The sequence below is a fragment of the Melospiza melodia genome, chromosome 18 (assembly GCF_035770615.1).
Source record: "Melospiza melodia melodia isolate bMelMel2 chromosome 18, bMelMel2.pri, whole genome shotgun sequence".
NCBI lineage: Eukaryota > Metazoa > Chordata > Aves > Passeriformes > Passerellidae > Melospiza > Melospiza melodia.
In genome coordinates this window covers 3,152,227-3,176,099 of record NC_086211.1, presented here as the reverse complement: position 1 = coordinate 3,176,099, position 23,873 = coordinate 3,152,227, and the positions used below count along the sequence as shown (strand labels likewise).

The 23,873-nt window shown below is 43.9% G+C and overlaps 1 protein-coding gene and 1 long non-coding RNA gene across 6 annotated transcripts in view; both read right to left on the bottom strand.

Moving 5' to 3' along the window:
• Positions 1-23,454, bottom strand: part of SMURF1 (SMAD specific E3 ubiquitin protein ligase 1) — a 46,495-nt gene extending 23,041 nt beyond the window's left edge. For 4 of the 5 annotated variants that reach the window (XM_063171705.1, XM_063171706.1, XM_063171707.1 and 1 more), the window contains exon 1: positions 17,037-17,121. In XM_063171705.1, coding sequence (XP_063027775.1) covers positions 17,037-17,106 — 70 coding nt within the window. In that variant the 5' untranslated portion in view covers positions 17,107-17,121. Of the gene's footprint in view, positions 1-17,036; positions 17,122-23,318 lie in introns of those variants that run through there. The other variant, XM_063171709.1, reaches the window with a different exon arrangement.
• Positions 9,926-14,868, bottom strand: LOC134426586 (uncharacterized). The gene is made up of 3 exons (XR_010030003.1): positions 14,033-14,868; positions 12,325-13,135; positions 9,926-11,245 (listed from the first exon to the last, which is right to left on the bottom strand). It is a non-coding gene; the product is annotated as an uncharacterized LOC134426586 (long non-coding RNA).
• Positions 23,455-23,873: the final 419 nt, after the last annotated feature.

Genomic DNA, 23,873 nt, shown 5'->3' with positions numbered 1-23,873 from the left:
GGGTAGGTTTAGCTACAAAGGCTTAAAAAGTTATTAATTTTATCCCTGGTGCAGAGAGGGTTTAGGAGAATGAGACAAACCCTGAGCCCTTTGCCCAGATCCCTTCTTTGCCCATTTTCCAAATTGTTTTTTCTTTCTTTTAAACAAGAAAAGTCCTGGGCTTGTCAGCAGGAGTGATCTCCCTGCATTTGTTGCAACACTACAAAAGGTACTAATTCTCCTGACTTGGGTATTTACATTCTGCCTGCTCAAAGTCAACCAACTTGTTTCAGCCTGACACAGGATTTGTTTATGCTCAGCTCAGGATTGTTGCACAGCTCTGAAAAACTTCTTTTTTTAATACAACAGATCCCAAACAACACCGAAACAATGTCTCTACATCTAGATTATAATATTTATAAAGGGATGGGAATGTTTTTTTAAGTACCTGACATTACTGAGATAATTTCAAAGGCCAAATTAGCCAGCTGGGTGAAGTGCTAGTGTGAAAGCATATTTGGCAGGAGGTGAAGAAAGGATGAGCCTTAGACAAAGTCAGTATTCACCCTGGGGATGTAACTTGAGTGAGCTGAGAGGTTCCTCTGCCAGGCCCTGGTTGTCCACCCTGCCTCCAAACAGAAATGAATCATCTGCTGTGGTTCAGGAGGTGCTGCAGGAGCAGGACTGGTACAGTGAGGAGAGCACAGAGTGGCACCAGTGTGAGAATTGCATCAGAAAGCTGCTAATTCACCCTGAGACACATCCTGCAGCAAGAGCAGCACTTGCAGGGAGGCACAGAAAAACAGTCTGGGAGAGGAATCATTTCAAACATTCCCAAGTAAACAGAGCCTGACTCTGCATCAGCACCAGATTTATTCCCATACACCCAGAATGTCTCAGCTTGGAAGGGACCCATAATGATCACAGAATCCAACTCCCAACACACCCCATCCCACTGCACACTGCTAAGATGTTACAAGTGTTTCCAGCTGCACAGTGTACAAAGGACACAGTTTCCTGGGGGGAAAAGTAAAGTAAATAAGGCAAGGGATGAAAATATTGCATAGGCCCAGCCTGTACCAATGCAAAGCAGCAGGCAAATGTGCACCTGGGACTGCATTCATTCACACTTTGCAAGTTAAAGGCAGGAGCCTCCATGCTCAAATGAAGGACCTTCACATGTGGATATGATCTGAGCTAACCACGGCCTTCAACTCAGTACCCAAGTTAATTCTGGAGCCAAGACAAACCAGCAGCACATCCACATCTTCCTTAGGAAAGGTGGGGAGAGGTCACAGTGAGCCATGCTGGCAAACACCACTTTCAGCCATCTCTAGCCTTCCCTTGGATATTTCAGGTTAATTATTTATGCTTGTACAAACAGGCAGCCAGATTCCAGGATATATTTGTTTTACTTTGTGACAGAAGATAAATACAGGCCAGCAGGCTGGTGGCGTAGAAAGGACTTCACTCAATATTTCCTTCTGTACAGACCATCTTTAATCATAGAGATATGCAGCAGAATCATTACAAGCACCACAGGCTGCTTGGTTTGTTCTAAGATAGAAGCAAGGAAGAACAATGAGGCTTTGGAATAGAAAGCAATAAAGGACTTGACATAAAATGAAACTGAAGTTACTGCACACAATTGGAAAATGAAAAAGGTTGCAAAGCAGGTCAAATTTGAGACATCCAAGTAATGGAACTATCTCTGCTAATGCAAAGTCTGTGTAGGTTTTGACTTGTGAATTTGGTAGCCTGTGTTGGAGGTGCCCCAGCAGGACAGTCCCCTGTGTGTGCCAGCTCACAGCCTGGTTTCCACAGCAGAAATCCCAGTCTGAAAAACAGTTTTGGGAAGGCTGCATGGCAAAAATAATGCACATGAAGTGGAAAAAAGCCTCCCCCAAAAAAGGAGAAAAAAGCAAACATCAGCTATTCACCACATGCTGCTCCAACACCCTAAAACTCAAGGCCCACAATTAAAATCTTGCTGAATTTCTTATGTGAAATCATGTCTCATCCAAACAGTTCCGTGGATTTTGTGGAAAATACTCTGAATACCACAAGCCACCCCTTCTGAAGTGCCCTGAGGAATGACTCTGCTTCCAGTTGTGTTCTCTGCACATAACCTTAAATGAGACTTCACTGCAGATAAGGTCTGCTATTATTTCTACTACCAGACAACCCGTGAAGGTTTCACATGTCTGGTTTTTTAAAGGATGACAATCATTTATATGTGGTGGGGTACAAAAAATGATTTTATGGGAAAGGAAAGATGGCTGAAGTGTGTAAAAATGCAGTTCTCTACAGCCAGCCACATCACTGAACTGAAATACACCACTTTACTCACAAATTGCACTTTAAATTGTCACCACAAAGACCAAGGTTTCTATTCTAGTAATTTTTTTGTTTGCTTTAGGAATACTTTTGGTCTTTTTCTTTGTCTGCTGGAGACTGAAATGCACAAATCCAGACTGCTTTAACTTCTCAGTAACCGAACCCAAACTGCCGAGCACAAAGAGATAAACAAAGCCACAGCCTTCCTTACATTGCCAAATAAGCCAATTAGCTGTATGGAACTAATTTCATCCTGACATGCACCCTGAGTGGCCTTCACTAACCATCTCAGCATTGTGGTGCCAATGAGATTTGCAATCTGAGACACAAACCAACCAGAAACCCCTGAGACCCTCTGACTTCAGGCCCTGCATTCATGCCCTGACACTGGAAGGCTCTGCCTGAACTCATGCTAAACCAGACCTTGACTACCAGATTAAAGCAAGGCTTCATTATAAAACCCTCAATTCTCAAAGAGTCGCTAGAGTTGATACATGAACTCTTTTTGTGGCCCTTTTGTGTAGGCTGCAGTAAAAATCAAAGCCTCTTTTCAAGGCATGATCTCCTCGTGGGCTGGAACTTGGCTTCGTGTAGCCAGTTGCAAACACTAGACAACTTTGAAGAGATCTTCAAAAAACCACACACCCAGAAAAAGCCATTTTTATTAGTCCATTAACATGTCATTAAAGTATCTACTTAGTCAGGAATCAGAATTCCATCCTACCTAAGCAGAAAGCAGTCACGAATGAGAGGCAGTTCTCCTACTGCAAAAATAAACCAAGTTGACAAAACACAAGAGCTTCATCTCTGCTCCTAAGAATTACTCAAACTGAAAAATTCTCCAACAATAAGTCTTCACACACAACCAGCAAGGGCTGACTTAACCCTCAATAATATAAATCATTGAAAAACCCAGCACAGGGCTATTGGAAGAACAAGACTCATTAAATTCCCTTTTAACTGAGACTGTGTGTAGTACAAGACCAGTAAAGCAAGTTTAAAAATTAACTGACTGAGATGTAAAACTGGAGAAACACTGAAGAGTTATGGAATCAGCTGAAGAACTTTGCAGGGCTAGAAAGGGAGATCAATAGGAAGCTGAATTAATGTTGATGTACAGAATCTGAGAAAGGCACACATATCAGAAGTGGGAATAAGCTTATCAATTACTTCTCACACCAACTTTTCTCTCTGTTCTTCCCCCTTACTCACCCCTAACAAATACCTAAGATAAAGGTTACCTCTCAGATTAAATCTTTCATTAAATCCCAGCTATTGCCTCAGTTTTCTTATGACATTGCAATGCCTCCCTCTAATCCAGGCCAAGAGCATTGTCACACTCAGAGTTGCCCATTTTCTAGACAGACACAAACCCCAAATATCCCTGAATGCATGAGTCCTACAGGCACACCCTCAGCTCTGAAAGCAGAACCTGCCCATGGGGCTTTGTCACCCATGTGCCACTCAAATTGTACTACCATGGGTGCTTTTTCTTCTAAATTTTATTTTTTAGGGAAAACCTTTTGTAGACTGCTGTTTCATCAGCTAATTATTCTTCTTGGCCCTGCAGTGGTTGCTCAGATGTGGGAAATACAGCCAGAGATGCTGGGGCAAGAGTGAGACCCCGAGTGATGACACCTCCTCTGTCACCAAGATGTCCTTGAAGCTCTGTCTGCCCTCATATCCCTTCCCCTTCATCTTTGCTGCCTCCAAACATGTCCAAAGCACAACCAGTTTCTGTGAGAACTGGAATTTAAGAGCTAAGTCAGTTATTACCATCACCATTTTACAGCCATTCCCAAGAACAGCCCATCATTTACACAGCTTTACCAGGAAATATGTTAACAGAACATAATGTAATTTGTACCCACTGTATGGTTTCTAAAACTCACTCATCCACCCCCACCAATAATTCTGCCAGGACTACAGCCAAGTGGGACAATAATTTTGTAAGGAGAGATTTCCCAAATTCAGTCAAGATTCCACAAAGTCTCCTGATTCCCTGAAACCAAAGGATACACTCAGGCTTCAGCTACAGCATCAGCTTCTGTATACACTAGTAAGATACAGGAAAATCTGTAAAAGCCTCAAAATTGCTGTTAAAACCACACATATGCTGTTCTCAGGGCAAATACAACTTCTTAGCTGAGAGCTAAACAAAACAATTTCAATGGAAAAAAATCCTGCTGGAAATACAAAATGGACTTTTCATTTACTCCACACTTCACTGTGCAAGTTACAGTTATTGTAATACAGTTATTATTATATACAGGGATCAACACAGCTCTGGAATTCTTCCCTTATTCAATCTTTTGCATCTCTAACCACGTGCACTTGCATTGAATAATTCATATTTCCAAGCAAGTGGTGTCTATCCAGACAGACTTATCTGCACGCCCTGCACATTCTTCTTGTGCTCACACTTTGGATCAGACACAACGTGAGCTGTGCAACATCATCACCAAAATGAAGCTAAAAACACACCAGGAAACTATGTGGCTCAATTCCCTTAAATTGCATTAGAGCTAAGGAATACACCCATGCTGAAATCTCAATACTTTGCTGTTACAGTTACCCAAGCACCGCAAAAGCATCTGGAAAAAAATTCCTAAAGCATGAAAAACATGTTCCTCCACCCACATGCACTCATAACTCAGATTCCAAACCGAATTTTACTAAGATGGCCAAAAATATTTTTGTACTTTCAACACCAAGGAGGTTTCAAAGAATCTTTTTCAAATCCCTAAAAATGTCAGCACCTAAAGGGACCCTGTTCTCATCCCAACATTGCTCACAACAGGTCCCAGGCAGAGCTGGGGATTGAACCCAGCTCGAACCCAGCCCTAATCCCAGAGTCCCAGTAACAAAAGGTCCTTTCTAGAAATCCTAGCCAAATGTTCAGATATCTGTTTCTCTGGAAAATGTGAGGTGAACAACATTAAATTTAAAATCAAATACAGAACAGAAACCCTGAATGCTTCAGATATTGCTGAGCATAAATGAGGTATGAAATAGCTGACACTCCTGCAGCAGAGAGCAGTGCCTGTGCTCAGTCAGCATTTCAGGGAGGTGTGTTTCATTTAAGGTGTCTCTGATCTTCACTTTCAGAAGTTCAAGGTAGAAAGCCTTGAACACCTTATTTTCATTACCAAAAAGAACCCTAGAAGGACTCTCCTGTACAGCTGATCATTTGCTTATTAATTCAGTACATAAAAGGCTGTTCCAATAAATATTATGTTCACTGTAAAACACAGAAATTTAGATTCTCCTTCTTCCCAGATTTTCTCTCTGGGGCTACCCAGACCACTGCTACCCCTGCATGTTTTATAAGCCGTTTGTGAGATTCAAGTTACAGGTATGTTTCTGTACTAACAGGAGCTTTTTTTCCCCCACAAAACACCATCCAATTAATGGACTCCGAGCTTTTACAAGCCATTCATTTCCTAATTCCGTGAGGAAAACCTGCACAACTGCTCTCTGCTGCTTTATAAAGGGGAGAAAGTGCAGAACAAGAGACCAAAACCAGAAGCAACACATTTGCGGGTACTTAACTGAGCACCACGATCAGCAGAATTCACAAGCACTCACAGAAATTAAACCAGACCCAGCCTTGGGGTCCTGACCACGGAGTAAAACACCTGAAATGTCAGGAACACAACAACAACCTCTGTACCTTCTAAGCCAGTACTATCTCCAGCTCAATATATAAATATTGCCTTGCCTCAGAGTGTCTGCTTGTTATGCAGAAAGGAGTCTGACCTGCTGCTGCAGAACAGTGAAACCTGTGAAAGAAGAAACCTTGGTACAGAAAATCTTGGCAAAGTTGGAGTAGATACAGCCAAGCAACAGTTCAATAGAAACACTGAATTTTTGTGAAACAGCAAAAGGTCTACAACTTCCAAGTTAAAACGAAGCAGATTTCTCAGTTTAAAACTAAAACATATGTTTTGTATCTCCAAAGAGTGGCTGGTATTTACATTCCATCACATACAGGTAGTGTCAGTATTTCAACAAAGCAATTTGAATGTTAAGCACTATTTTAAAGGAGGAAAAAAATGTAATTTAACACATTCTCAATCTCAATTTAAAACTGAGATTTGTTTTTTCAAGACAAAACCAGTATTTGACTTCTTTGATATCTTACTGCAATTATATAAGGTATAAAATCAACTTTACAGGAACAAAAGTTTCCAATTGGGGTATATAATAAACAGTACAAAATTAATGTCTGGTTTTCATCAAGTGCTAAGTAGATTGCTCAAAAGCAAGAACACTGTTATTCAAAAAATTGATGGTGTTCTGTGTAAGTTGTAAACTATGTAAACTATTAGTCCATCCCATGGGGCTTAAATGTATCAGTAAAAGAGCTGTAGTTAAACAATCCACATGGAACGTTGCCTTAGTGCTCAATGTGCAGCTTTGGCTCTGGACTGCTCAACTCAGTGCTGAACTGAAGCTTCCTTGTGAACCACGAGCAGGAAGCTGGCAAGAGAATCACTTGAGTGCCCCAGGAAGCTGCTGATGTTGAGATTAACTTCCAGCAAAATGAAGAGGGGAAGAAAATCCCCGTTTTAAAAACATTGAAAATACAAACCAACAAATTTTACCAGAGTAGTTTTTAGAAGTTCATAAATAAAAGTATAAAAACACTGATGACCACTGTGGTCACAATGTTCAAGAATCCACATTTCTTCATTCATATAGAAACAGTGAATGAAGAATTTTCAATACAGAAATTCCACAGGAAAATTTGGCTTACAGGCTACTATGTACATAGAAGAAACCTCAGAACAATGCAGGGGACCTAACTTATTTCAGCGTAACCAAGACTCATTTTGAATTTAATAACTGGAAATCTTGTAACAAGCAGTTGCTCAAAATCTATTGCAAAGAATAACACTTACCAAGCACCTCTTCTTCCACTACTAACTTCAGTAACTGCTACCAGGAGAAATTCCAGCAGGTACTGGATGACTTTTCAAGAGGCACAGTCAATATCCCAAATTTTTTTTTTAAGTAAATGAAAAGCATTCTTTCTTTCAAGTAAGGCATCAGCACCATATCACTGCTTTACCACCACATGCCTCAGGTTAGCAAATGCCTCAGAAACTTTCCCTGATTCCCAGCACATCTTGCTGTTTTCCATGCTTAGATTTTAACTGAGGTATGCTGAGTGCTTTTTGGCATGTTTGGATAGAAACATAAAAAGCCTCAAGTCTTGTCATGTAAAGCTTTTCAAAGCCATGGGCCTTGCTGCCAAAGAAACTTTTTCATGCTCTTACAGTTTTTGCCTTCCTTATTCTGAGATCTGCTGTTTGCTTTGCAGTCAGGATGGTAACAAACACATGAGCTGGAGCAGCCCCTTCTGACCTGACCCTGAGTGAGCTCTGACTCAAAAATCAGGGCAGTCAAAGTCCATATTCAGGGAAGAGTTAAGGGAGCACAAAAGCCCGGAGCCATGAGTTCATTTTGTTCTAGGCTACTCAGAGTGGCCAGCCAAAAACTGAACCAGCTGGAATTCATTCCCAAGTACTTCTTTCTTCCCAGAGCTCCCTGGGCTGTCGTTATCAACCTGAGGATAACAAACATATGGATCATCAAGATGGAGTTGGTGCTGGAAAGAAGTGGCAGAGCCTAATAGCCCATAATAAATGAAGTCTTGATCCTAACTTGGATCTTAGTACTGAGGTAGAAATGCTTTTAATGTCTTAGGGGGAAAACTGCCCACACTAGATGGAATTAAACATTCCACTGACTTCTCTTCTTGATGGTTTCCCTGTTACCAGCTCTTGCACACATCTATTTTTGTCTTCATTACCATTCCATATTCAAATTATATCTGTCAGATTCCAGGCGATTCAAGAGGCATGTGCAAAAAAAGGGAAAAATGACACCCTGACCATCTAGGTAAAAATTTAAAAAATCATCCAGGCTGATTAAGTGCTGAGCTACAGAATGGAACAATTGCTTTAATTTCCTATACAAAAGCTAAAATAAAGGTAGCAAGTTTAAAAACAGGAAGAGAGAAGAAAAATTGTGTTCACCCAAATTAAATTCTTGGCATCCTTTCTCATTTGGAATCAGGTTTATTAGCTGTTTTACAATATTGTTTTTAACTCCTGGAAATTTTTTCAATCTCCAGTAGCCTGTTTTGTGATTATTCTGCCCGTTATAATCCCTTCCAACATCCGCCCAAGAGGCTACAAATCGCTCTCCACTGTCTTTGTGTCTATTTTTTCACTTGTTCAGAGAACTCAGCTCCAACTCTCTTTGTTTACAAATGAGAAACCCAAGGCAGCCCCAAACACTCATGTTTGTGGAGGGCACTGATGCTAAAAGGTGAGCAGCCACCTGGACACCTGCCAGGGAATCAGCTTGTCTGGGCTTATTAGCCTGGGCCTTATGCCAGCCCTGCTGAGCCTGGGGAGGGACGTGGGGAGGTGACAGTGGTGGCACTGGGGAAGGAGGGGACTGCAAGTGGATGTGCAGGAATAAGGAAGCTGTGGCAGAAGCAAAGGAGAATGGGACAGAAATGAGCCTTGTTCCAAAAAAAGACTGCAATTACAGAGGTATTAATAGCTTTGTGAAGCCAAATTTTTATCATTCATTCACCTACTTTTGTTCTTTTATTAACCCCAGGACTGAATTATTGTTTTCCTCTACAGGACAATTGTCCAGCTGTCACAGGGAAAACATCCCCAAGCAACAAACTTTCCAAGGAATTAGTATGAAAGCTTTTACGCAGAGGAAGAAAATCTCATTTAATAACCAGTTCCATTCAAAAACTACAATGAGAGAATGATGTGTAAGACACTTTTTTTGGTGCTGCCATTATTACAGGATAAGTCTTGTCTACATGAAGCACGTAGACACACTCCTTCCAATCTACCTAATCACCTATTAGTCACACAAGTGGTAAATCCCTGAAAGCACTTTGGCCCAGGCTGTGCAAACGTTGGATGAACTGAATTACATCAGTTCTCATCTGATTTCCTGGCAGAGAGCTGCACGTGACTGCTGCAGTGCCCCAGGCAATGTGGGTCAATCCGCGTGTGCCCCGTGCTGCTCTCGAGGGACAGACACACAGACACACAGCCCTGTGACTCAGGAGCACCGAGGGACACACAGACACACAGCCCTGTGACTCAGGAGCACCGGGCTGGCAGGAAGGAATTGGTGATGCTCCGTGCTGGGGAGTTCACACAGCACTGCCCATCCTCTGGAATGGGATCTCAGAGCACTCCAGAGCTCCCTCAGCAGAATGCTCCTCCAAGATGCTCCAATGATGGAGGAGGCTGTCAGGCACATGGCACAGCAGCCACTCAAAGGAAGCTCCTTCCTTCAGCAGTGATTCATCACCCGTGGTGTTTGGTGTAAACAGATCTCCCAGCCGTGTGTCTGCCAGATGAGCAGCAGTGAGATGGACAATCCACCACTGCTGGGGGCTGGAGCAGGATTCCACCCAGGCGTGCCCTGGCTGGATGTGGTTAACCAATAACCCATGGCAGCACTCCCTTCTTCCAAACCTGATCTCCAAAATTAGTACCAAAGTTCAGTGGATCCCTGTTGTATCTGTTTTATCACTCTCTTACACAAGCAAAGCCACCCTCTTCACTTTAGGTATTTTAAGCAAAATATCTCATTCTTGCATGACCTAAGGGAGGCACCAAACTGGGAACTGAATGGCACCAAACAGGACTCTGTGAAAAGAAGGCTTTTATTCCAAATAAAGCTGTATCAGCCTGTGTTATTCCCTTGTTCTAACCATATAGGCCAGCATCTATTTAAACTGCCAAGCTAATGACTTCAAATTTGATCAATAGTCTCTGTTTATTCAGCCAAGTGCTACTGACAGTCACCAGGGATGAACAACAAAACAAACACACTGGTCAGAGCCAATCCCTGGTTGAGCAAGACAATCCAATCCGTGGTGGCAAACAGCCTTTGATTGGATGGGGGCTGGGGAGAGAGGCCTTGCCCATGGACACAGACACAGCCCCTCTCCTCTGTGCCCACACAACATTTATCCACATTATCCTGCTAACAGCCAGCTCGAGAGCCCAGGGAACTCAAGCAGAACTAACATCAGAGTGGCTCCAACTCTTACTGTGTGCCAGTGTAGCTATGCTAAAATGTTTCCATTTGTTGTCAGATTAAACATGGCAGGACATTACAACAATAAGAGGGTGACACTAAGCCTTTGGACCATAGGCTGTGACTTTCCTCATTGTCACCTTATCCACTATAGAAGGAAACTTCCTTTGGAGAAGCTTCAAGAAAGACTGGAACCATCTTCTTGAAAGCAGAACAAAAAAGTCCTTGACTGAATCTCCAGCCAAAGGATGCTAGGAATGTTTTACTTACAGACTGGCTGCAGAGAGCAAAATAAAAATAGGGTTTAGAATGAAAACAGATAAGTAGAGCATGCGTAGCATTCTAGCACAGATTTTTCTTTCAAAACAAATAAACATTTTCATTGCAGAATCAGTTTCCCAACAGTGGCTTAACAATATATGTGGACCTTCCTCCCATTGGCAATTTTTATTAACAACTTGCAAGCTCCTCACTAAAGAAAGCTCCCTTTCAAATCCCAAGTGACTCTGCAGTCACAAAGACTGGGATCTGGGTGAAAATGTTTTAGTGCATTATTCCAACCAGGATGTTCGGTCGCAATTTTTTCAACATTATACATTCATCACTCTGCCTTTCAACAGCACCTGTTTGCCATTTTCCTTGTACAAAATGTCAGTGTCCATTACATCAATAAATTACAATCCCACTACTGCTCTGAGATACTTTGATCAAAGGTATTACATAAAGAAACTGGAGCTTGAAGGAAAAAATATGATGCCTCTTCCTATACAATCTTAATATTCAGATATTCAGACACAGGATTTTATACAAGTGACACCAGGCTGGTTCCAGGACCCTGCAAAAAAAAATATGAAGAAAGTTCTCTTGAACAAAAAGTTCTTTATCAAGCTACTACTATATTAGCACATTCAAAGCCCAGAACTTAATAACTAAAAAACCCAGTACATGAGGATAGCTGGTTCACTCAAAGCCTAAGACGTTTGCTTTCCAGTTGAAATTGATTAAATAGATTGAATACATTACATTTCGCATGGCTGGTTAACAGTGCTAATATTCCAGACAAAATGAAATGCTGTATGAGGAAAATTCTCACTAGGGCTACCTCCCTCTGGATATATTCCTTGCTCTCACAGTAATTTAGTATAACTGAGCCCTAACAATTTCACTGAACAGGATTACAAAAACAGCTCTTCACAGTTCATGGCACAAAAGCTCCCAGAAATATTTATTTCTTCACTACCTTCTCCATACAGGGAAGGCACTTGAAAAACAGGCTGACACTTGCTTTGTGAGAATCATAAAATAATATAATGTTGGTTGCTTTGTTTTTATGAAGAAGGTGCTTCTTGTTTATCAAATAGTCAAGATATTAAAAGGCAGCCTTTTATTTGCATTCATATCACAGAGGACTTGCACACCTCAGAATCAGATATTGTCCAAGCACTGAATGACAAACTGCTGATAAACCCAAAAGAGAGCAAATTTTAATAAAAAATTTCCACGAGAGAAAACCCTTTAAACACCATTTCACTCCTTACTCCAATAAGCTATGTGGCACTAATTTGAAGTGATAGTGCTGTTCTTTTAATTAAAAAATGCCAGTAGGAGGTTGATGCAGTGGCTGCTGCTGGAAGCGACGTGCTCGCAGGGCGCAGCTGAGGCTTTGTGTGAGGAATTAAGGCACAGTTTCAGCTGGGTGAAAAGGCAAAACAAAACCCCTAAATCCAAACAAACATATAGGGAGTGTTATTACAGGTGCTTGATCAAGTCATCTGGGTGCTTGTCTCAGAGAGTGTTAAATTCTGGGGGGGAAAAAAACCCAACAAAACCCCCAAACTCTCAGCATAGTTCATAAATACTGGTTTACCTATAGGTGTGTGGGACTTAATTCAAGGATGTCCCTCCCCTTCCTACCTCAGAGCTCCTCTCACTTTCCCAGGTTGCTCCTTCCACAGGGCTGGGACCAGGACCACTCTGCCAGACCATGGGAGGGTGGATTTGCTCTCCCAAGCTCCTCATCTCCATGAATCTTGAGCCCTGGTCTGCTTAACGGCTCTGCCTTTATCAAATTTGACTGAAGCCAGATGAAAAACCAAAAATTAGTTAGAGGAGAATGACAGGTGAGATCCCTTTTCAGCCTGGTAATTTTTCAGTCTGGAAAAAAAGATTAAGCTTGTCCTGTAAGTTTATCCATCAGCCTGATGGTCAAATAAGGCAGCACTTTGTCCTGAAAAGTGTAGACAGCTTCCACATTCCAGATCTCACTGCTGATTTGTGAAACACCAAAAGGCTAAAAAACTGATTAATCTACAAGAAATCCTCACAGAAATATTTGCTGGATCTTTTCCCCCTCGCTCTTGCAACATCTTAATTCCACCAGCCCAGAGGAGGCCAGCAACCACATCCAGGGCATGAAAGAAGAGCTCTACACTGGCATCTGGGAGTGATGACAATCCTAAAAACCAGTGGCTGCTCCTCCTGATACAGCCTCCCCGGTGAAGGAACATCCCAGAAACAAGCAGGACATTCTGCCTTTACTTGGCATATGGAGCAGCAGAGAAGTCAGTTTATCCCCAAGCTTCTGGTATATTTACTCACCACTCCCACAATGACTATTTCAATCACGTTTACACTACCAGCATCATCTCAAACATCACAGATAAATCTGTTTTCTTCGGCTGTTTCAAAGTCTGTTCTCTCTCTGCACACTTGCAGGATTTACATCCTAAGGCAATGAGAAAAAAACCTGTTACTACTTTCCAACTGGGCTTTATTTTCTTTCCCCCCACCCCTTTCTATCAAAAATGGCTCTCATCTATGTTCTAGTTCAATTTGGAAGTAGCACATGCAGACTTGATAAGCATCCTGCAAAGGAAATGCCTTGAATTGCAGACTACTTACAACATATTTTCCCAAGCAACTTTTTATAAATCCCATTTGATGGCTGGTTTGCTAATTTCTATTGAAGCTTATCAAAACATTATTTGTAACAAGTCAAATTACTTCTGTGATTGCACAAATAAAAAAAAAAAATTACAAAAGAAATGACTGTGACTAGAGGTCCAAGCCAAGCTGCTGGGTTATACTGAAGTGTCATTTATCCTGTTACCAGACAGACCTGGAACTCCAAGGAGGTATTTAATTTTAAACTGAAGAACATAACACAGAAAAGCACCTATGTACATGTTTCTTCTGTTTGCCAAAGTCTCCTTCTAGAGGTGGTGACAGCACAATTATTTGAGCTGATTCCATCACCCTCAGAGCAGTGTCAGGCTGCCCGGCTGTCTCACAATAAATGAGCAGACACATTAATTAATAAATCTTGAAAGAAGTCTATTAACATTAAATTCCTTAAAATTCTTGGAAAGAAGGAATAAAAGATATAGGTTCCTATTATAGCATGTTAGCTGTACACATAGCATACTATTTTTAGTTAATTATTGCCCAATATGCAGAAGTCACTCTTATAAAGAGCCAGAGCGTTATTCCTACACCCTGGGCTTTTCCAGAGGTAAATTTAATGTTGGATTATTGAATGAATGATGTGATCTCTGGGAAAAGAGGCAGAGATTTAAATCTGAGGGTGGTTACATCACAGAACTTGGTTATATCACACACTTACCAAGTTGTATAAAGTCATTAAAGCCCGAGTTCAGCACTGAAGCCCTTCTCTGACTCCAGAACATTCAGAGGCTGATGGACCATGCTGAGTTTCACAGCTGAACCACTCTCTGGCACCTTCTGGCTTCCCTAACTTCACTTCTGCCTTTTAACCTCATCTCACCTTATTTCACCACTCATCTGTGCAAGGGGGACCTCAGCAGAAGTATTCTCACTGTGGTTAAAAACAATTTCAGGGCTGGGTTAAATGCAGCAGCCGATCACAGCACAAAACGTTTTACGTAAGGGATGGCTGGGAGATGAAAAATCAGATACACAGCAATTCCCTGCCAATTCCAAAACCCACAACATTTCAGGCATTTTTTTTTTTTTTTTCACTAAGCCATTTCTGCTCTCTCTGATCTGCTCAGTAGGGTATTTACAGACACATGAGATATGAACATGCCCACTGCAGCACTTAATGTGGCCATTACCTGTCCGCAGATGTTTTTAAGAAAGAGATATGAGAGACGTTGCTCAGAATTCCTTGGAATATAAAGCACTGAAGTAAGTATCACTTCAAGAGCCCAGAAAATTCACCCAATTTCTCTTTCAAAGGCTGACATCAGACCTTTAGCTTATGCTCACCCAAAGCTTACCAAATGTAATGCACTCTCTCCCCATTAACATTAAAGGAGCAACAAAGAGGTATCTGCTAATCAGACTTACACTTGTAAAATATGATATTTTCATTCTGAATTAAAGTGAAGTTCCCACATGCTTGTAAAAATGTCTGCACATGGGAAAGGAACCAAAACACATCAGCTAAAAGGACAAAGAACACAGATTCCCTGGGAAATGCATCAATCACTGCAAGTGTGAATCAAATTGAAATCCTTCATTTTTCTAAATTCTGCATTTATGTAGCCAAAAAAAAATTTGTTAAAGCAACAGTACAATCCATATACTCAGTTAATTTTCAGTCTGGAGTTTTGGAGTATTTTTTTTCCTTTTGCTCTTCAGGAAAACAGAGCACATGTATTTCTAAAGATGTTTCCTTTCCAATAAACTTTTCAGGTCACATGCCTCATGTACTAAAGAATGTGCAATCACTGACCACAGGGATTGAATTTTCTGCCACGATGTCCAGGTGGCTCTGTGGGTGCAACACAGCCCAAACCTGGCACATGAAGAGGAAAGGTCAGGGCCATGAAAAAAAAAAAGTCCAGACTGACGTGAGGAGTTATTTTCCAGTATAAATAAGAAAGGCAACTATCTTCAGTGTTTGAACCTTTATTTTCAGGAGAAAAATACAAGGGGAGCTTTTAATATTGTCCTGAAAACATCAGGAAGACAAATTGGAAGCCCAGAATTTAACACATGCAAATTTAATTTGCTATTTTGCGATGAAAATAAGATATGGAAACTTTAAATTGATAAATACATAATAATTTTATTTTAGTCATTATTAGAGGAAATAGGCAGATATTTAAGGAAGACAAAACTATAAACATACTCAAAGGTCAACAAACATGTTTTTTTTCCTAATTCACTCATCCAAAATGCCATTTTACTCCAAATAATGAAATGTAGCTACAAAGATCTCAGCAACTTGAGAAAAAAAGACTGAATCATACCAAAAATATTTCTTTTCCTGCTACTGGTTACCTATGAAAGCAAAACCTCCTGCCAGAGAAGGATAACAGCAGGTTAGCTATGAAAGCAAAAGAAACAAATTTTATTTTCTTCAGCAGACCTTCATAATGAGTTGGGAAAGAAACATCCACCATTCAAAAACCCAACCAGGGGTAAAACTGCACATTGGTGAGGACACCCAGGGACACCCAGCACTGCTGGAGTACCAGAGGCAGGGCAGGGTCAACAACCCTTGGAGTCAATGGCTGGTTCAACACTGCCCCTACTCCTAAACTGCTGCAGGGGCTCAGGACCCCGAGTGTAACACGGGAAGCTGGCACAAAGCCCAACCCCACAGAATTTCCCATCATTTCTTACTTTAGGATTATGGGCTTAACCCATTTGAGCAGCTCCATCACACAGGGGCCGAGGCAGGGCCAGGCTGCTGTGCCAAGGACAATTCCCTGCAGCTGTGGCGAGGTGAGCACAGCTGGAACAGCTGCCTGCAGCATGGCCAGCTCACTGCAGGGATTGTCCATTATTTTTCCATTACTCCCAAACAATAATGGATTGTTTTACCCACAAACAAACCTTCCATTTAAATACTTTCTGTTAAATTGTATTAGTATGCAGAATAGTGCCCATATCCTCCAAAAAAAAAAACCCAGGGAAGAGGATTTTTCCGGGGGAGGGGAAGACAGGGAAAGCAGGCTCTGCCAGCTTTATCTGTCTATGCTGGGAATTGGGTAGCCTTGGGGATTTTTGCCTGCTGTGCTTAGTGTCCCTGACAACAAGCCAGTTTGAATTTTGGCCTTTAACTTGACAAAAATGACTTACTGAAGAGGAAGGCATCAAGCTATTACAGCCCTGTGGAGAGATTCTCTCTGAAACAGCATGGATGCTTACTCTGCCAACTCAACTAGAGTATCATCAGATTTATCATCCTACACCCCCAAATATTCACCATGTAGCTGTCAGTTCATAAAAGAGTATGACAAAGAAAAAGTTCCATCATTTCTGCTATGCTCTCCAATTATATTTTATGACTTTCCCAGACATGGAAAACTGTAAAATATCCCCAGGGATCCCCTCTCATAAATTACTGCATTTCCCCTTAAACACGTGTGAAACAAAGTGTAAAAACATGTAGCATCTTAATGCTAATTGACCTACTGCCTCACTTAGCAAACATATATGCAGCTTTCTTCTTTTATTACATTAATACTTACATAAATAATTACAAATTGAGATATACACACTTGCTGCGTGGTTTATGAAATCACTAATGTCTCTTCTGATTTTCTCTCCCAAAAACTCCCAACACATGACTTGCACACACCTGAGCTTTTCAATGTTCAGCAGCTTAGTCTAAACCCTAGAGCTAGACTTACACAGGGAGGCTGAATTTGCACTGCAGCAGCTGAAGTGTGAGCACAGGTTTGTTTCCACCAGCTCTCTCATGGCAGGTGACAAATTTTTGGCAACGAGGGTCAGCAGACCAGGAAGGAAATAACATCTTGAGTTAGTGCAGCAGAATTGCAGGGACTCACTTGTAAGCACCTGAACCATCACAATGTCAGAGCAGCAGCTTCCTCACCAGCAGCCACAATACAAGTGCTCCATGTCAGCTACCCGCAGGCTTAACTGCAGCCTGCCAACAGACGGGAGAGAATGAGAGATGACAGCCAGGTGAAAAAAGCTGCAAGTGGCTCAACTGCAGTGCTGTCCTCACACAGGGATGGTGAAGCACCAAGGACCACAGTAAAACCTCAGTGAAGACATTCCCTAAAAGCTGAGCAGATCCCAACACAAGGGTTGTCAGCCTCGAGACTTGAGGTCGCACTGACTCCTCTGTCGGTACAGGAAAGAGCAAACCATTTGCAGTAACAGTTCATTTCACTCTGCAGGAATAAATCAGCATCTGCTTCCATGAAAAATATCAAAGCTTTCAGTGATATTCCAGACTTTAGTCCTTCTCACTTTGACTATTTCCAGAGGAATAATAATAGAGAAATGTAACAACAACAACAAAGATTCCATTCCAAACTTAGGGGAAAAGATGGCAGATGGAACATCTCTTCCAGCCTTTTTTTTTTTTAATTTTTTCCTCACTCAAGTCTCACATTAATTGCTGTGCTGGGTACATACCTAAACTTCCCACCCAACTGATTTATCCACATCTCATCCAAACCATTCTGCTCTATCCCACTGCCTCCACCAAGACAGCCCAAACCAACACGACAGTGAGCAGTTGACTCAAGAACCATAAATAGCAGCAAGTAATCCAACCAGATTAATCCAGCTCTAGGCATGGCAACTGGACTGGCTTCAAGGTGGGCAGTAATCCAGGTAAACCTCCAAAAACCACACACATGGATGGTATTTCCATGATGTACTTCTCCATTCTGTGACCTGTCAAGCAAGCCTCCAGCCAGCTCAGGAAAAACTGAGGGGGCTTGCTGATCTTTATTTACAGTGGCAATTTTAGCAGCCTTGGAGCTGCTGGCAGTAAAGTTCCTCTACCCAGCACACAGAAAATCGTGGTATAAGAGCAACCTCCTCACTGAGAAATTCAGCACTGCTTGTATTTCCCTGGAACCGATGATTAATTTTGAAACACAAACAGAAAGGATGATGCTACAAAATCTTAGAAATGTGATAAAGCTGTTTCAAGAAATGGATGAGAAAACTGTTCTTAGACTGGTGGGCAGTATGGAATAAAAAAGAAATCATGAACTGCACAACTACATCCCAAATTGCATTTCTTTATATGAAGACATTCAATTTGACAAAAGAAAGTTTCAAGTCAGAAATAAAGTAGTTATTGTTTCTACTTTCCCCGCCTGAGGGGGGATATTCAAACAAACTCCTTTTGGTCATTTAACTTCCACCAGGACAATGGTGCTGGCACAGCTTTGACTTACTGGGAGAAGTAAGAAAGGAGACTTGCTCCCCATAGCCTGCCCAGAGCAAAGGGCTGCTCTTTGGATTCCCACTTTGGCAGCCCAAAAACGTCAGCTGGCCAACTGCAAAGGCCATGCTCTCCACTTCCTCCCGTGAAAGCAAAATTTTATTTTCCTTCATGTCCTCAGAGTTACATGGCCCAAGCCTCTCTGCCATCCCTATCCACAGGGCTCTGAACAGCCAGGAATTCACCTTCACAAAAACACTGCTGCTGCTTCCCAAGGCAAATGGGGAAGGGAGGCAGAGGGAGATAAGTGCCTCGCTCAGCACCGCACAGGAAACGTGCGGCCGAGCTCCAACGGCAGCCGGGCCCCGCTCCCAGCAGGCTGGGGAACAGAAAATCCTCACCAGAAAAGAATGAAACGTGGATTTCTACACACTCCCAGATTGCCACACTCAATAAATTTGGAGCTACCCAACTGCTGCTTCCCACCGTGTCTCCCCTGGCACAAGGCTGGCTCAATATTAAATACCAGCTGCCAGGGAGGCTGGGATGAGCAGCCAGCTCTTGCTGCACTCCTGCCCCAGTGCTCCTGATGCCCAACATAAAACTGCATCCAGCCCATGATGTATTCACCATGTGTGATAGAGACATCCCCACACAGATATTCACTGTTCTGAACACAGGACAGAAAGTGTGCAGGTCACCAATATCAGTGCTGCTATTGATCAGTCAGTTAACTCTGTGCACTGCTCGATACATTAGCCATGAAAGGGAAGTAAAACATCCTGACATTTGGGACACACTTTAGTCTGTGCCTTTGTAACAACCCTAAGTGAACACTGCTCTAATGACAACATCATGTTTCATCTTCTGCTTGAAGTCACTGTATTTTTTTTATGGATTCCTGGAATCACAAATGCAGGAAGTCCCAAAGCCACCCATTTACCAGCTACCAACTGGCCAGACTTGGTGGCTGGGGCTTCCCTGGACGGGCTGACTGCACTGAGCTGGAAGTGTGTGCAGGACACACATCTGTGTCAGCTCTTCCCCTTTCTGTGCCACTGCCAAGCACAACCACCTTCCCTACAGCAATCAGATTTGTCACCTACAAATCCCCTCTGACTTTCTCACCTCACACCTGCTTCATCATCATCTTCCTCACTCCTCCCTGATGCTTCTGACACTGCACTTTCTTACCCCTCACACTTGGGAGGATTCTCACCTACACCTGCCTTCCACAAGCAGCAAACCTCCCCAGGCCAGGTTTTCCAAGGAGGAATTGAGGACTCTGAACCACAGTGAAGGGAGGTGCTTGGAGAAGATTATTTGGATCCTCCAGTTACACCAGCTCTGGCCTCTCAACTAAAGAAACTGTTTTGCCATCAGTCCTCAACACAGCTATCTGACTGTGTATGTGAGATCCAGCTAGGATGTGATCCTCACAGTTTGACTTCCCTCAGTTCCACAATGGCCCCAGCAGCCAGCCAGCTTTTAACACCTCTGCTGAGACCCTGCTGAAAAAGCCAGAATCAACAAAATCAGAACCCAACTTGCAGCTTTTTTGGTGAAGTTCCATGTTTAGTCCATTTCTTCATGGCCTTTCCAGTCCCACCTGCAACCTTTGCCTACCAGGTACCTGGATCAGGGTGTCTGCCATAGCCAGCACCATGAGACTGCAGATTCCACCAGGGCCTGTGGCTGATACAAGTGTGAGCACGGCGAGTGTGAGCCCTGCAGGTGATGAACCCTTCAGATCCTCCCCAGGGAGCAGCAGCACACAAAGGTTCCAGGGAAGCACAAGGGTAAAAAAGGGACACGTGCTCCATGAAGGTTCCCTGGCCTGTGGATTGTGCTCCTCCTTGACCCAGCAGACCCTGAGCATATTTGGCAAGGACATGCACTCACAGGATCACCTCATTTTCCATCCTTGTGCTGGCAATTCCCCCGCTGCTGCTCTGCCCTGATGACAGCTCAGATAGGAAGAGATCACAGATGTAACAGGAAGTTCTCTCTTACTCTGCCTAGAACTGTTCCAAGGGACAAGAGACAAGGCCAGAGTATCTCTGGCTCTTGCATCACCCACTGGGGTAAAGGCTTCAGTGGAAAGGAGAGGAGAAACTGAGATATGACAGGAGATTAGCATATTTGAGATCCACAGGCCACAAAGTCACTTTAACCTGTCATGCAACTCAGTGTTACATTGAGGATTTCAGTATTTCTGCACAGGGTGCATTATTTGCCATTTTACTCCATTACAATTTGCATCAGGCTAGGACTGACATTCTGTATAAGCTGAGAGATCACTTCTGCTAATCATCAGCAGATTGAGAACTTCTGCTTATATTCACATAAATAATCCCAACACTCTGCTACCACAAACACCTTTACAACAGATGAGGAAAAAATTAATTCTTTAGAAAAATCCCAGGAGGTTCAACCACTGCTCCCTTGCCATTCACCCAGTGACACTCCCAGGCACACTAAGTGGTATTTACACTGCTATTTTCAGTACTGCAAAACTTCAATGGTGCCTGATCACAGGAAACACAATGCAGGTAGTAAATCATAACAAACCAGGTCCCCTGTCTTGGTTTAAATGTGCTCAAACCTCCCAAGAGCCAAGGAGATGAGAAAACAACAGCCAGGCTGGCTGCAGCTATGTGAAACAGGTAAGTCAGCACCCCAGTGCCAGCCAAGAACTCAGCATTGCCCAACGATTCCAGAGCTAAACCTCTCCCAGAGCAATTTATTTGTTGATTAAATGCAGCAGTTTTTGTCACAGCACCCAGGTTTCCTGCTTGTAAAAACAGAAGATGGGTTTGAGCAAGCAGGAGATTTCTTCAATACAGTTAAAAAATGGGGAGTAATAAAAAGTAAATCTACCAAGTTGCTCAATAAACTGAAACTTCAGTCTGCTCCAGGAAACATTCCCAGCTCAGAGAAGACTAGTGTACGCTAAAAGTAAAAAAGCATTTTGCTGCAGCATTCAGCCTTTAAAATTAAACCCAACAGCTTCTCTCTGTTATTTAAATGATCTCCTCCAGCTCAGAAGGGCTATGACCATGGCCTAAGTTACTTAACTCACATTTTTATTGACTGACTTGCATAAAAATAAGCCACATTAAGGACTGAGCTGACATTTGGTATACATCACCACAAAACTCATTTCAGATCAAACATCATTCATACAACCTAAAAATATTTCCAGCCTTCTCCCATCCAAGAAAAGGATTTTCAGATTTACATTATCCTCACAAACTTTGCTCTTCTGAAGCACAAGCAGTGCAGAATCAAAGGATTAAAAGAACACCAGGATTTTTATTTTTTGATGATCTGCCTCTGAGTGCCAGGAGCAAGTTAACCTGTAACTGCAGCTTCACCAGCACCGTTTTCTCATTATTTGCCAATGTTTTGTGCACCCACACAGGGAAGATTCCTCCCCAGGGATCAATTCTGGTCACCCAGAGCTGCATTGAGGCTTCTCCAGCCCAAGTGACCTCCAAGCACCCACTTGTTGCCTTTGAAAGAATGGATTGGACCTTATTTTTTAATAATTCACACAGCAGTCTCCACAAGCAGGAACTGTGTCTCTTCCCATTAAAGCAGCAGGCTCGGCATCAAGCAGAGCAGCTTCCAAAAGGCTTCATTCAAATCTTGCAGGGTCCAACATAAATTGGTTTATCCACCCATGAACCCTCCAGAGGCCTTGCACAGAGGCAGGACAGACACAGCTCTGGGTGTCACCCCCTGCACAGGGAACGAACTTCCAAAGTTGAATGCCAGGATGTGCCAGGTGAGAACAAGTCGAGAGGAAGGAGGGAAAATTTAAAAAAACCACGCTAAAAAAAGCCCAGCTAAGAGCAACTAAATGGGTATTTTCTCATTAGCAACTGAGTTATCCTCCTCGGCACACAGGAGGTTGGGGGGGTTGTTAATTAAAGTGAAGTGAGGAAAATTATGAAAGGCTTTGCTGAAAGCCAGTCTGTGGGAGAGGGGGCCCTGGGAATCCTGCTGGGAAAGGTGCAGAGAGACCCCATGGAGGGGTAGCGGGGTCTGGAGGGGTGGAAGGGAGAGCTCAGGGATACCCCACGGGAGAGGGAACCGGGGAACACCTGGGAAAGGGCGGGGAAGGGGGAAAGTGTCACAAGGATGCCCACAGACAGGGAAGGTGCAGAAGAGACCCCAAAAGGGGCTGGGAGGGGGACAGGGGTGTCACAGGGACCCCCACACTGGGAGGGTGCAGAGAGACTCCACGAACTGGCAGAACACAGGGGAGAGTTGTCAACAGGGATCCCCTATCGGGAAGAGCGCAGAAGGGACCCCGGTCAGGGCCAGGCTGCTGGAGGGGGTGGCGAGTGTCACCTTCCACGGGGACAGTGCAGGAAAGCCCCCAGGAAGGAGAAGCGTGCCCTGACCCGCTGGAGAACGAGGGGGACAAATCAGCGACAACCGTGACAAACCCCCTCCCCGCCCTGCTCACATTTCTGTCACCCCAAAGGGGCTCAGGCACCCCGCGCCGGAGGGGCGGGAAAAAATATAAATATATAAATACACAAAAGCGCAGAGAGGCTCCGCCGGCCGCAGCGGGGGAAGCGGAACAGAAAAACGGCGAATAAAAGTTAAGCGAGGCTGGAGCTCGGCCCGGCCGCCCCTCCCCTCACAGCCAGGCCGGGGAGGGGGCGAAGGCGCCGGGGAGGGGAGGGAACCCCAGGCCCAGCCGGGGATGTGCGGCCACACACACACGGTGCCGCCGCCGCCCCGTTACCTGTGAGGCGGATCTTGATGCTGGATCCGTTCCGGCGGGTACCGGGATTCGACATCGCGCCTGGAGGAGGAGGAGGAGGAGAACGAGGAGGCGGCGGCGGCGGCGCCGAGCTCAACCGGCGGCTCCGCGCGGCCCCGCCATGCGAGCCCGCCCGCTCCTCACGATGCCGGGAATGCCCAGGCCCGCGTTCCGGCGGCCGCCGCAGGCTCGGCGCCCTCAGCCCGTTCCCCAGCCGCCGCCTCAGCCTCAGCCGCCGCCGCCACCGACGCGCCCGCCCGGCCCGGCCGCGGAGAGCCGTGGCCACGCCCCCGCCACGCCCCCGCGCACGGCGGAGGGCGGTGACGTCAGCGCGCAGGGCGGCGTGGCCGCGTCCGGACGCCATGAGGAGAAGGTCGGAGCGGGGAAGGTCGGGGTATGGCGCATGCGCAGGAAGGGGTAGGGGAGCGCCCCCTGGCGAGGGGAGGGAGTGGGGGCAATGGGGGAACGGGAATGGAGAAAAAGGATAAGAGAATGGGATAGGGAAACGGGGTGGGATGGGGAAATAGGAATGGCATG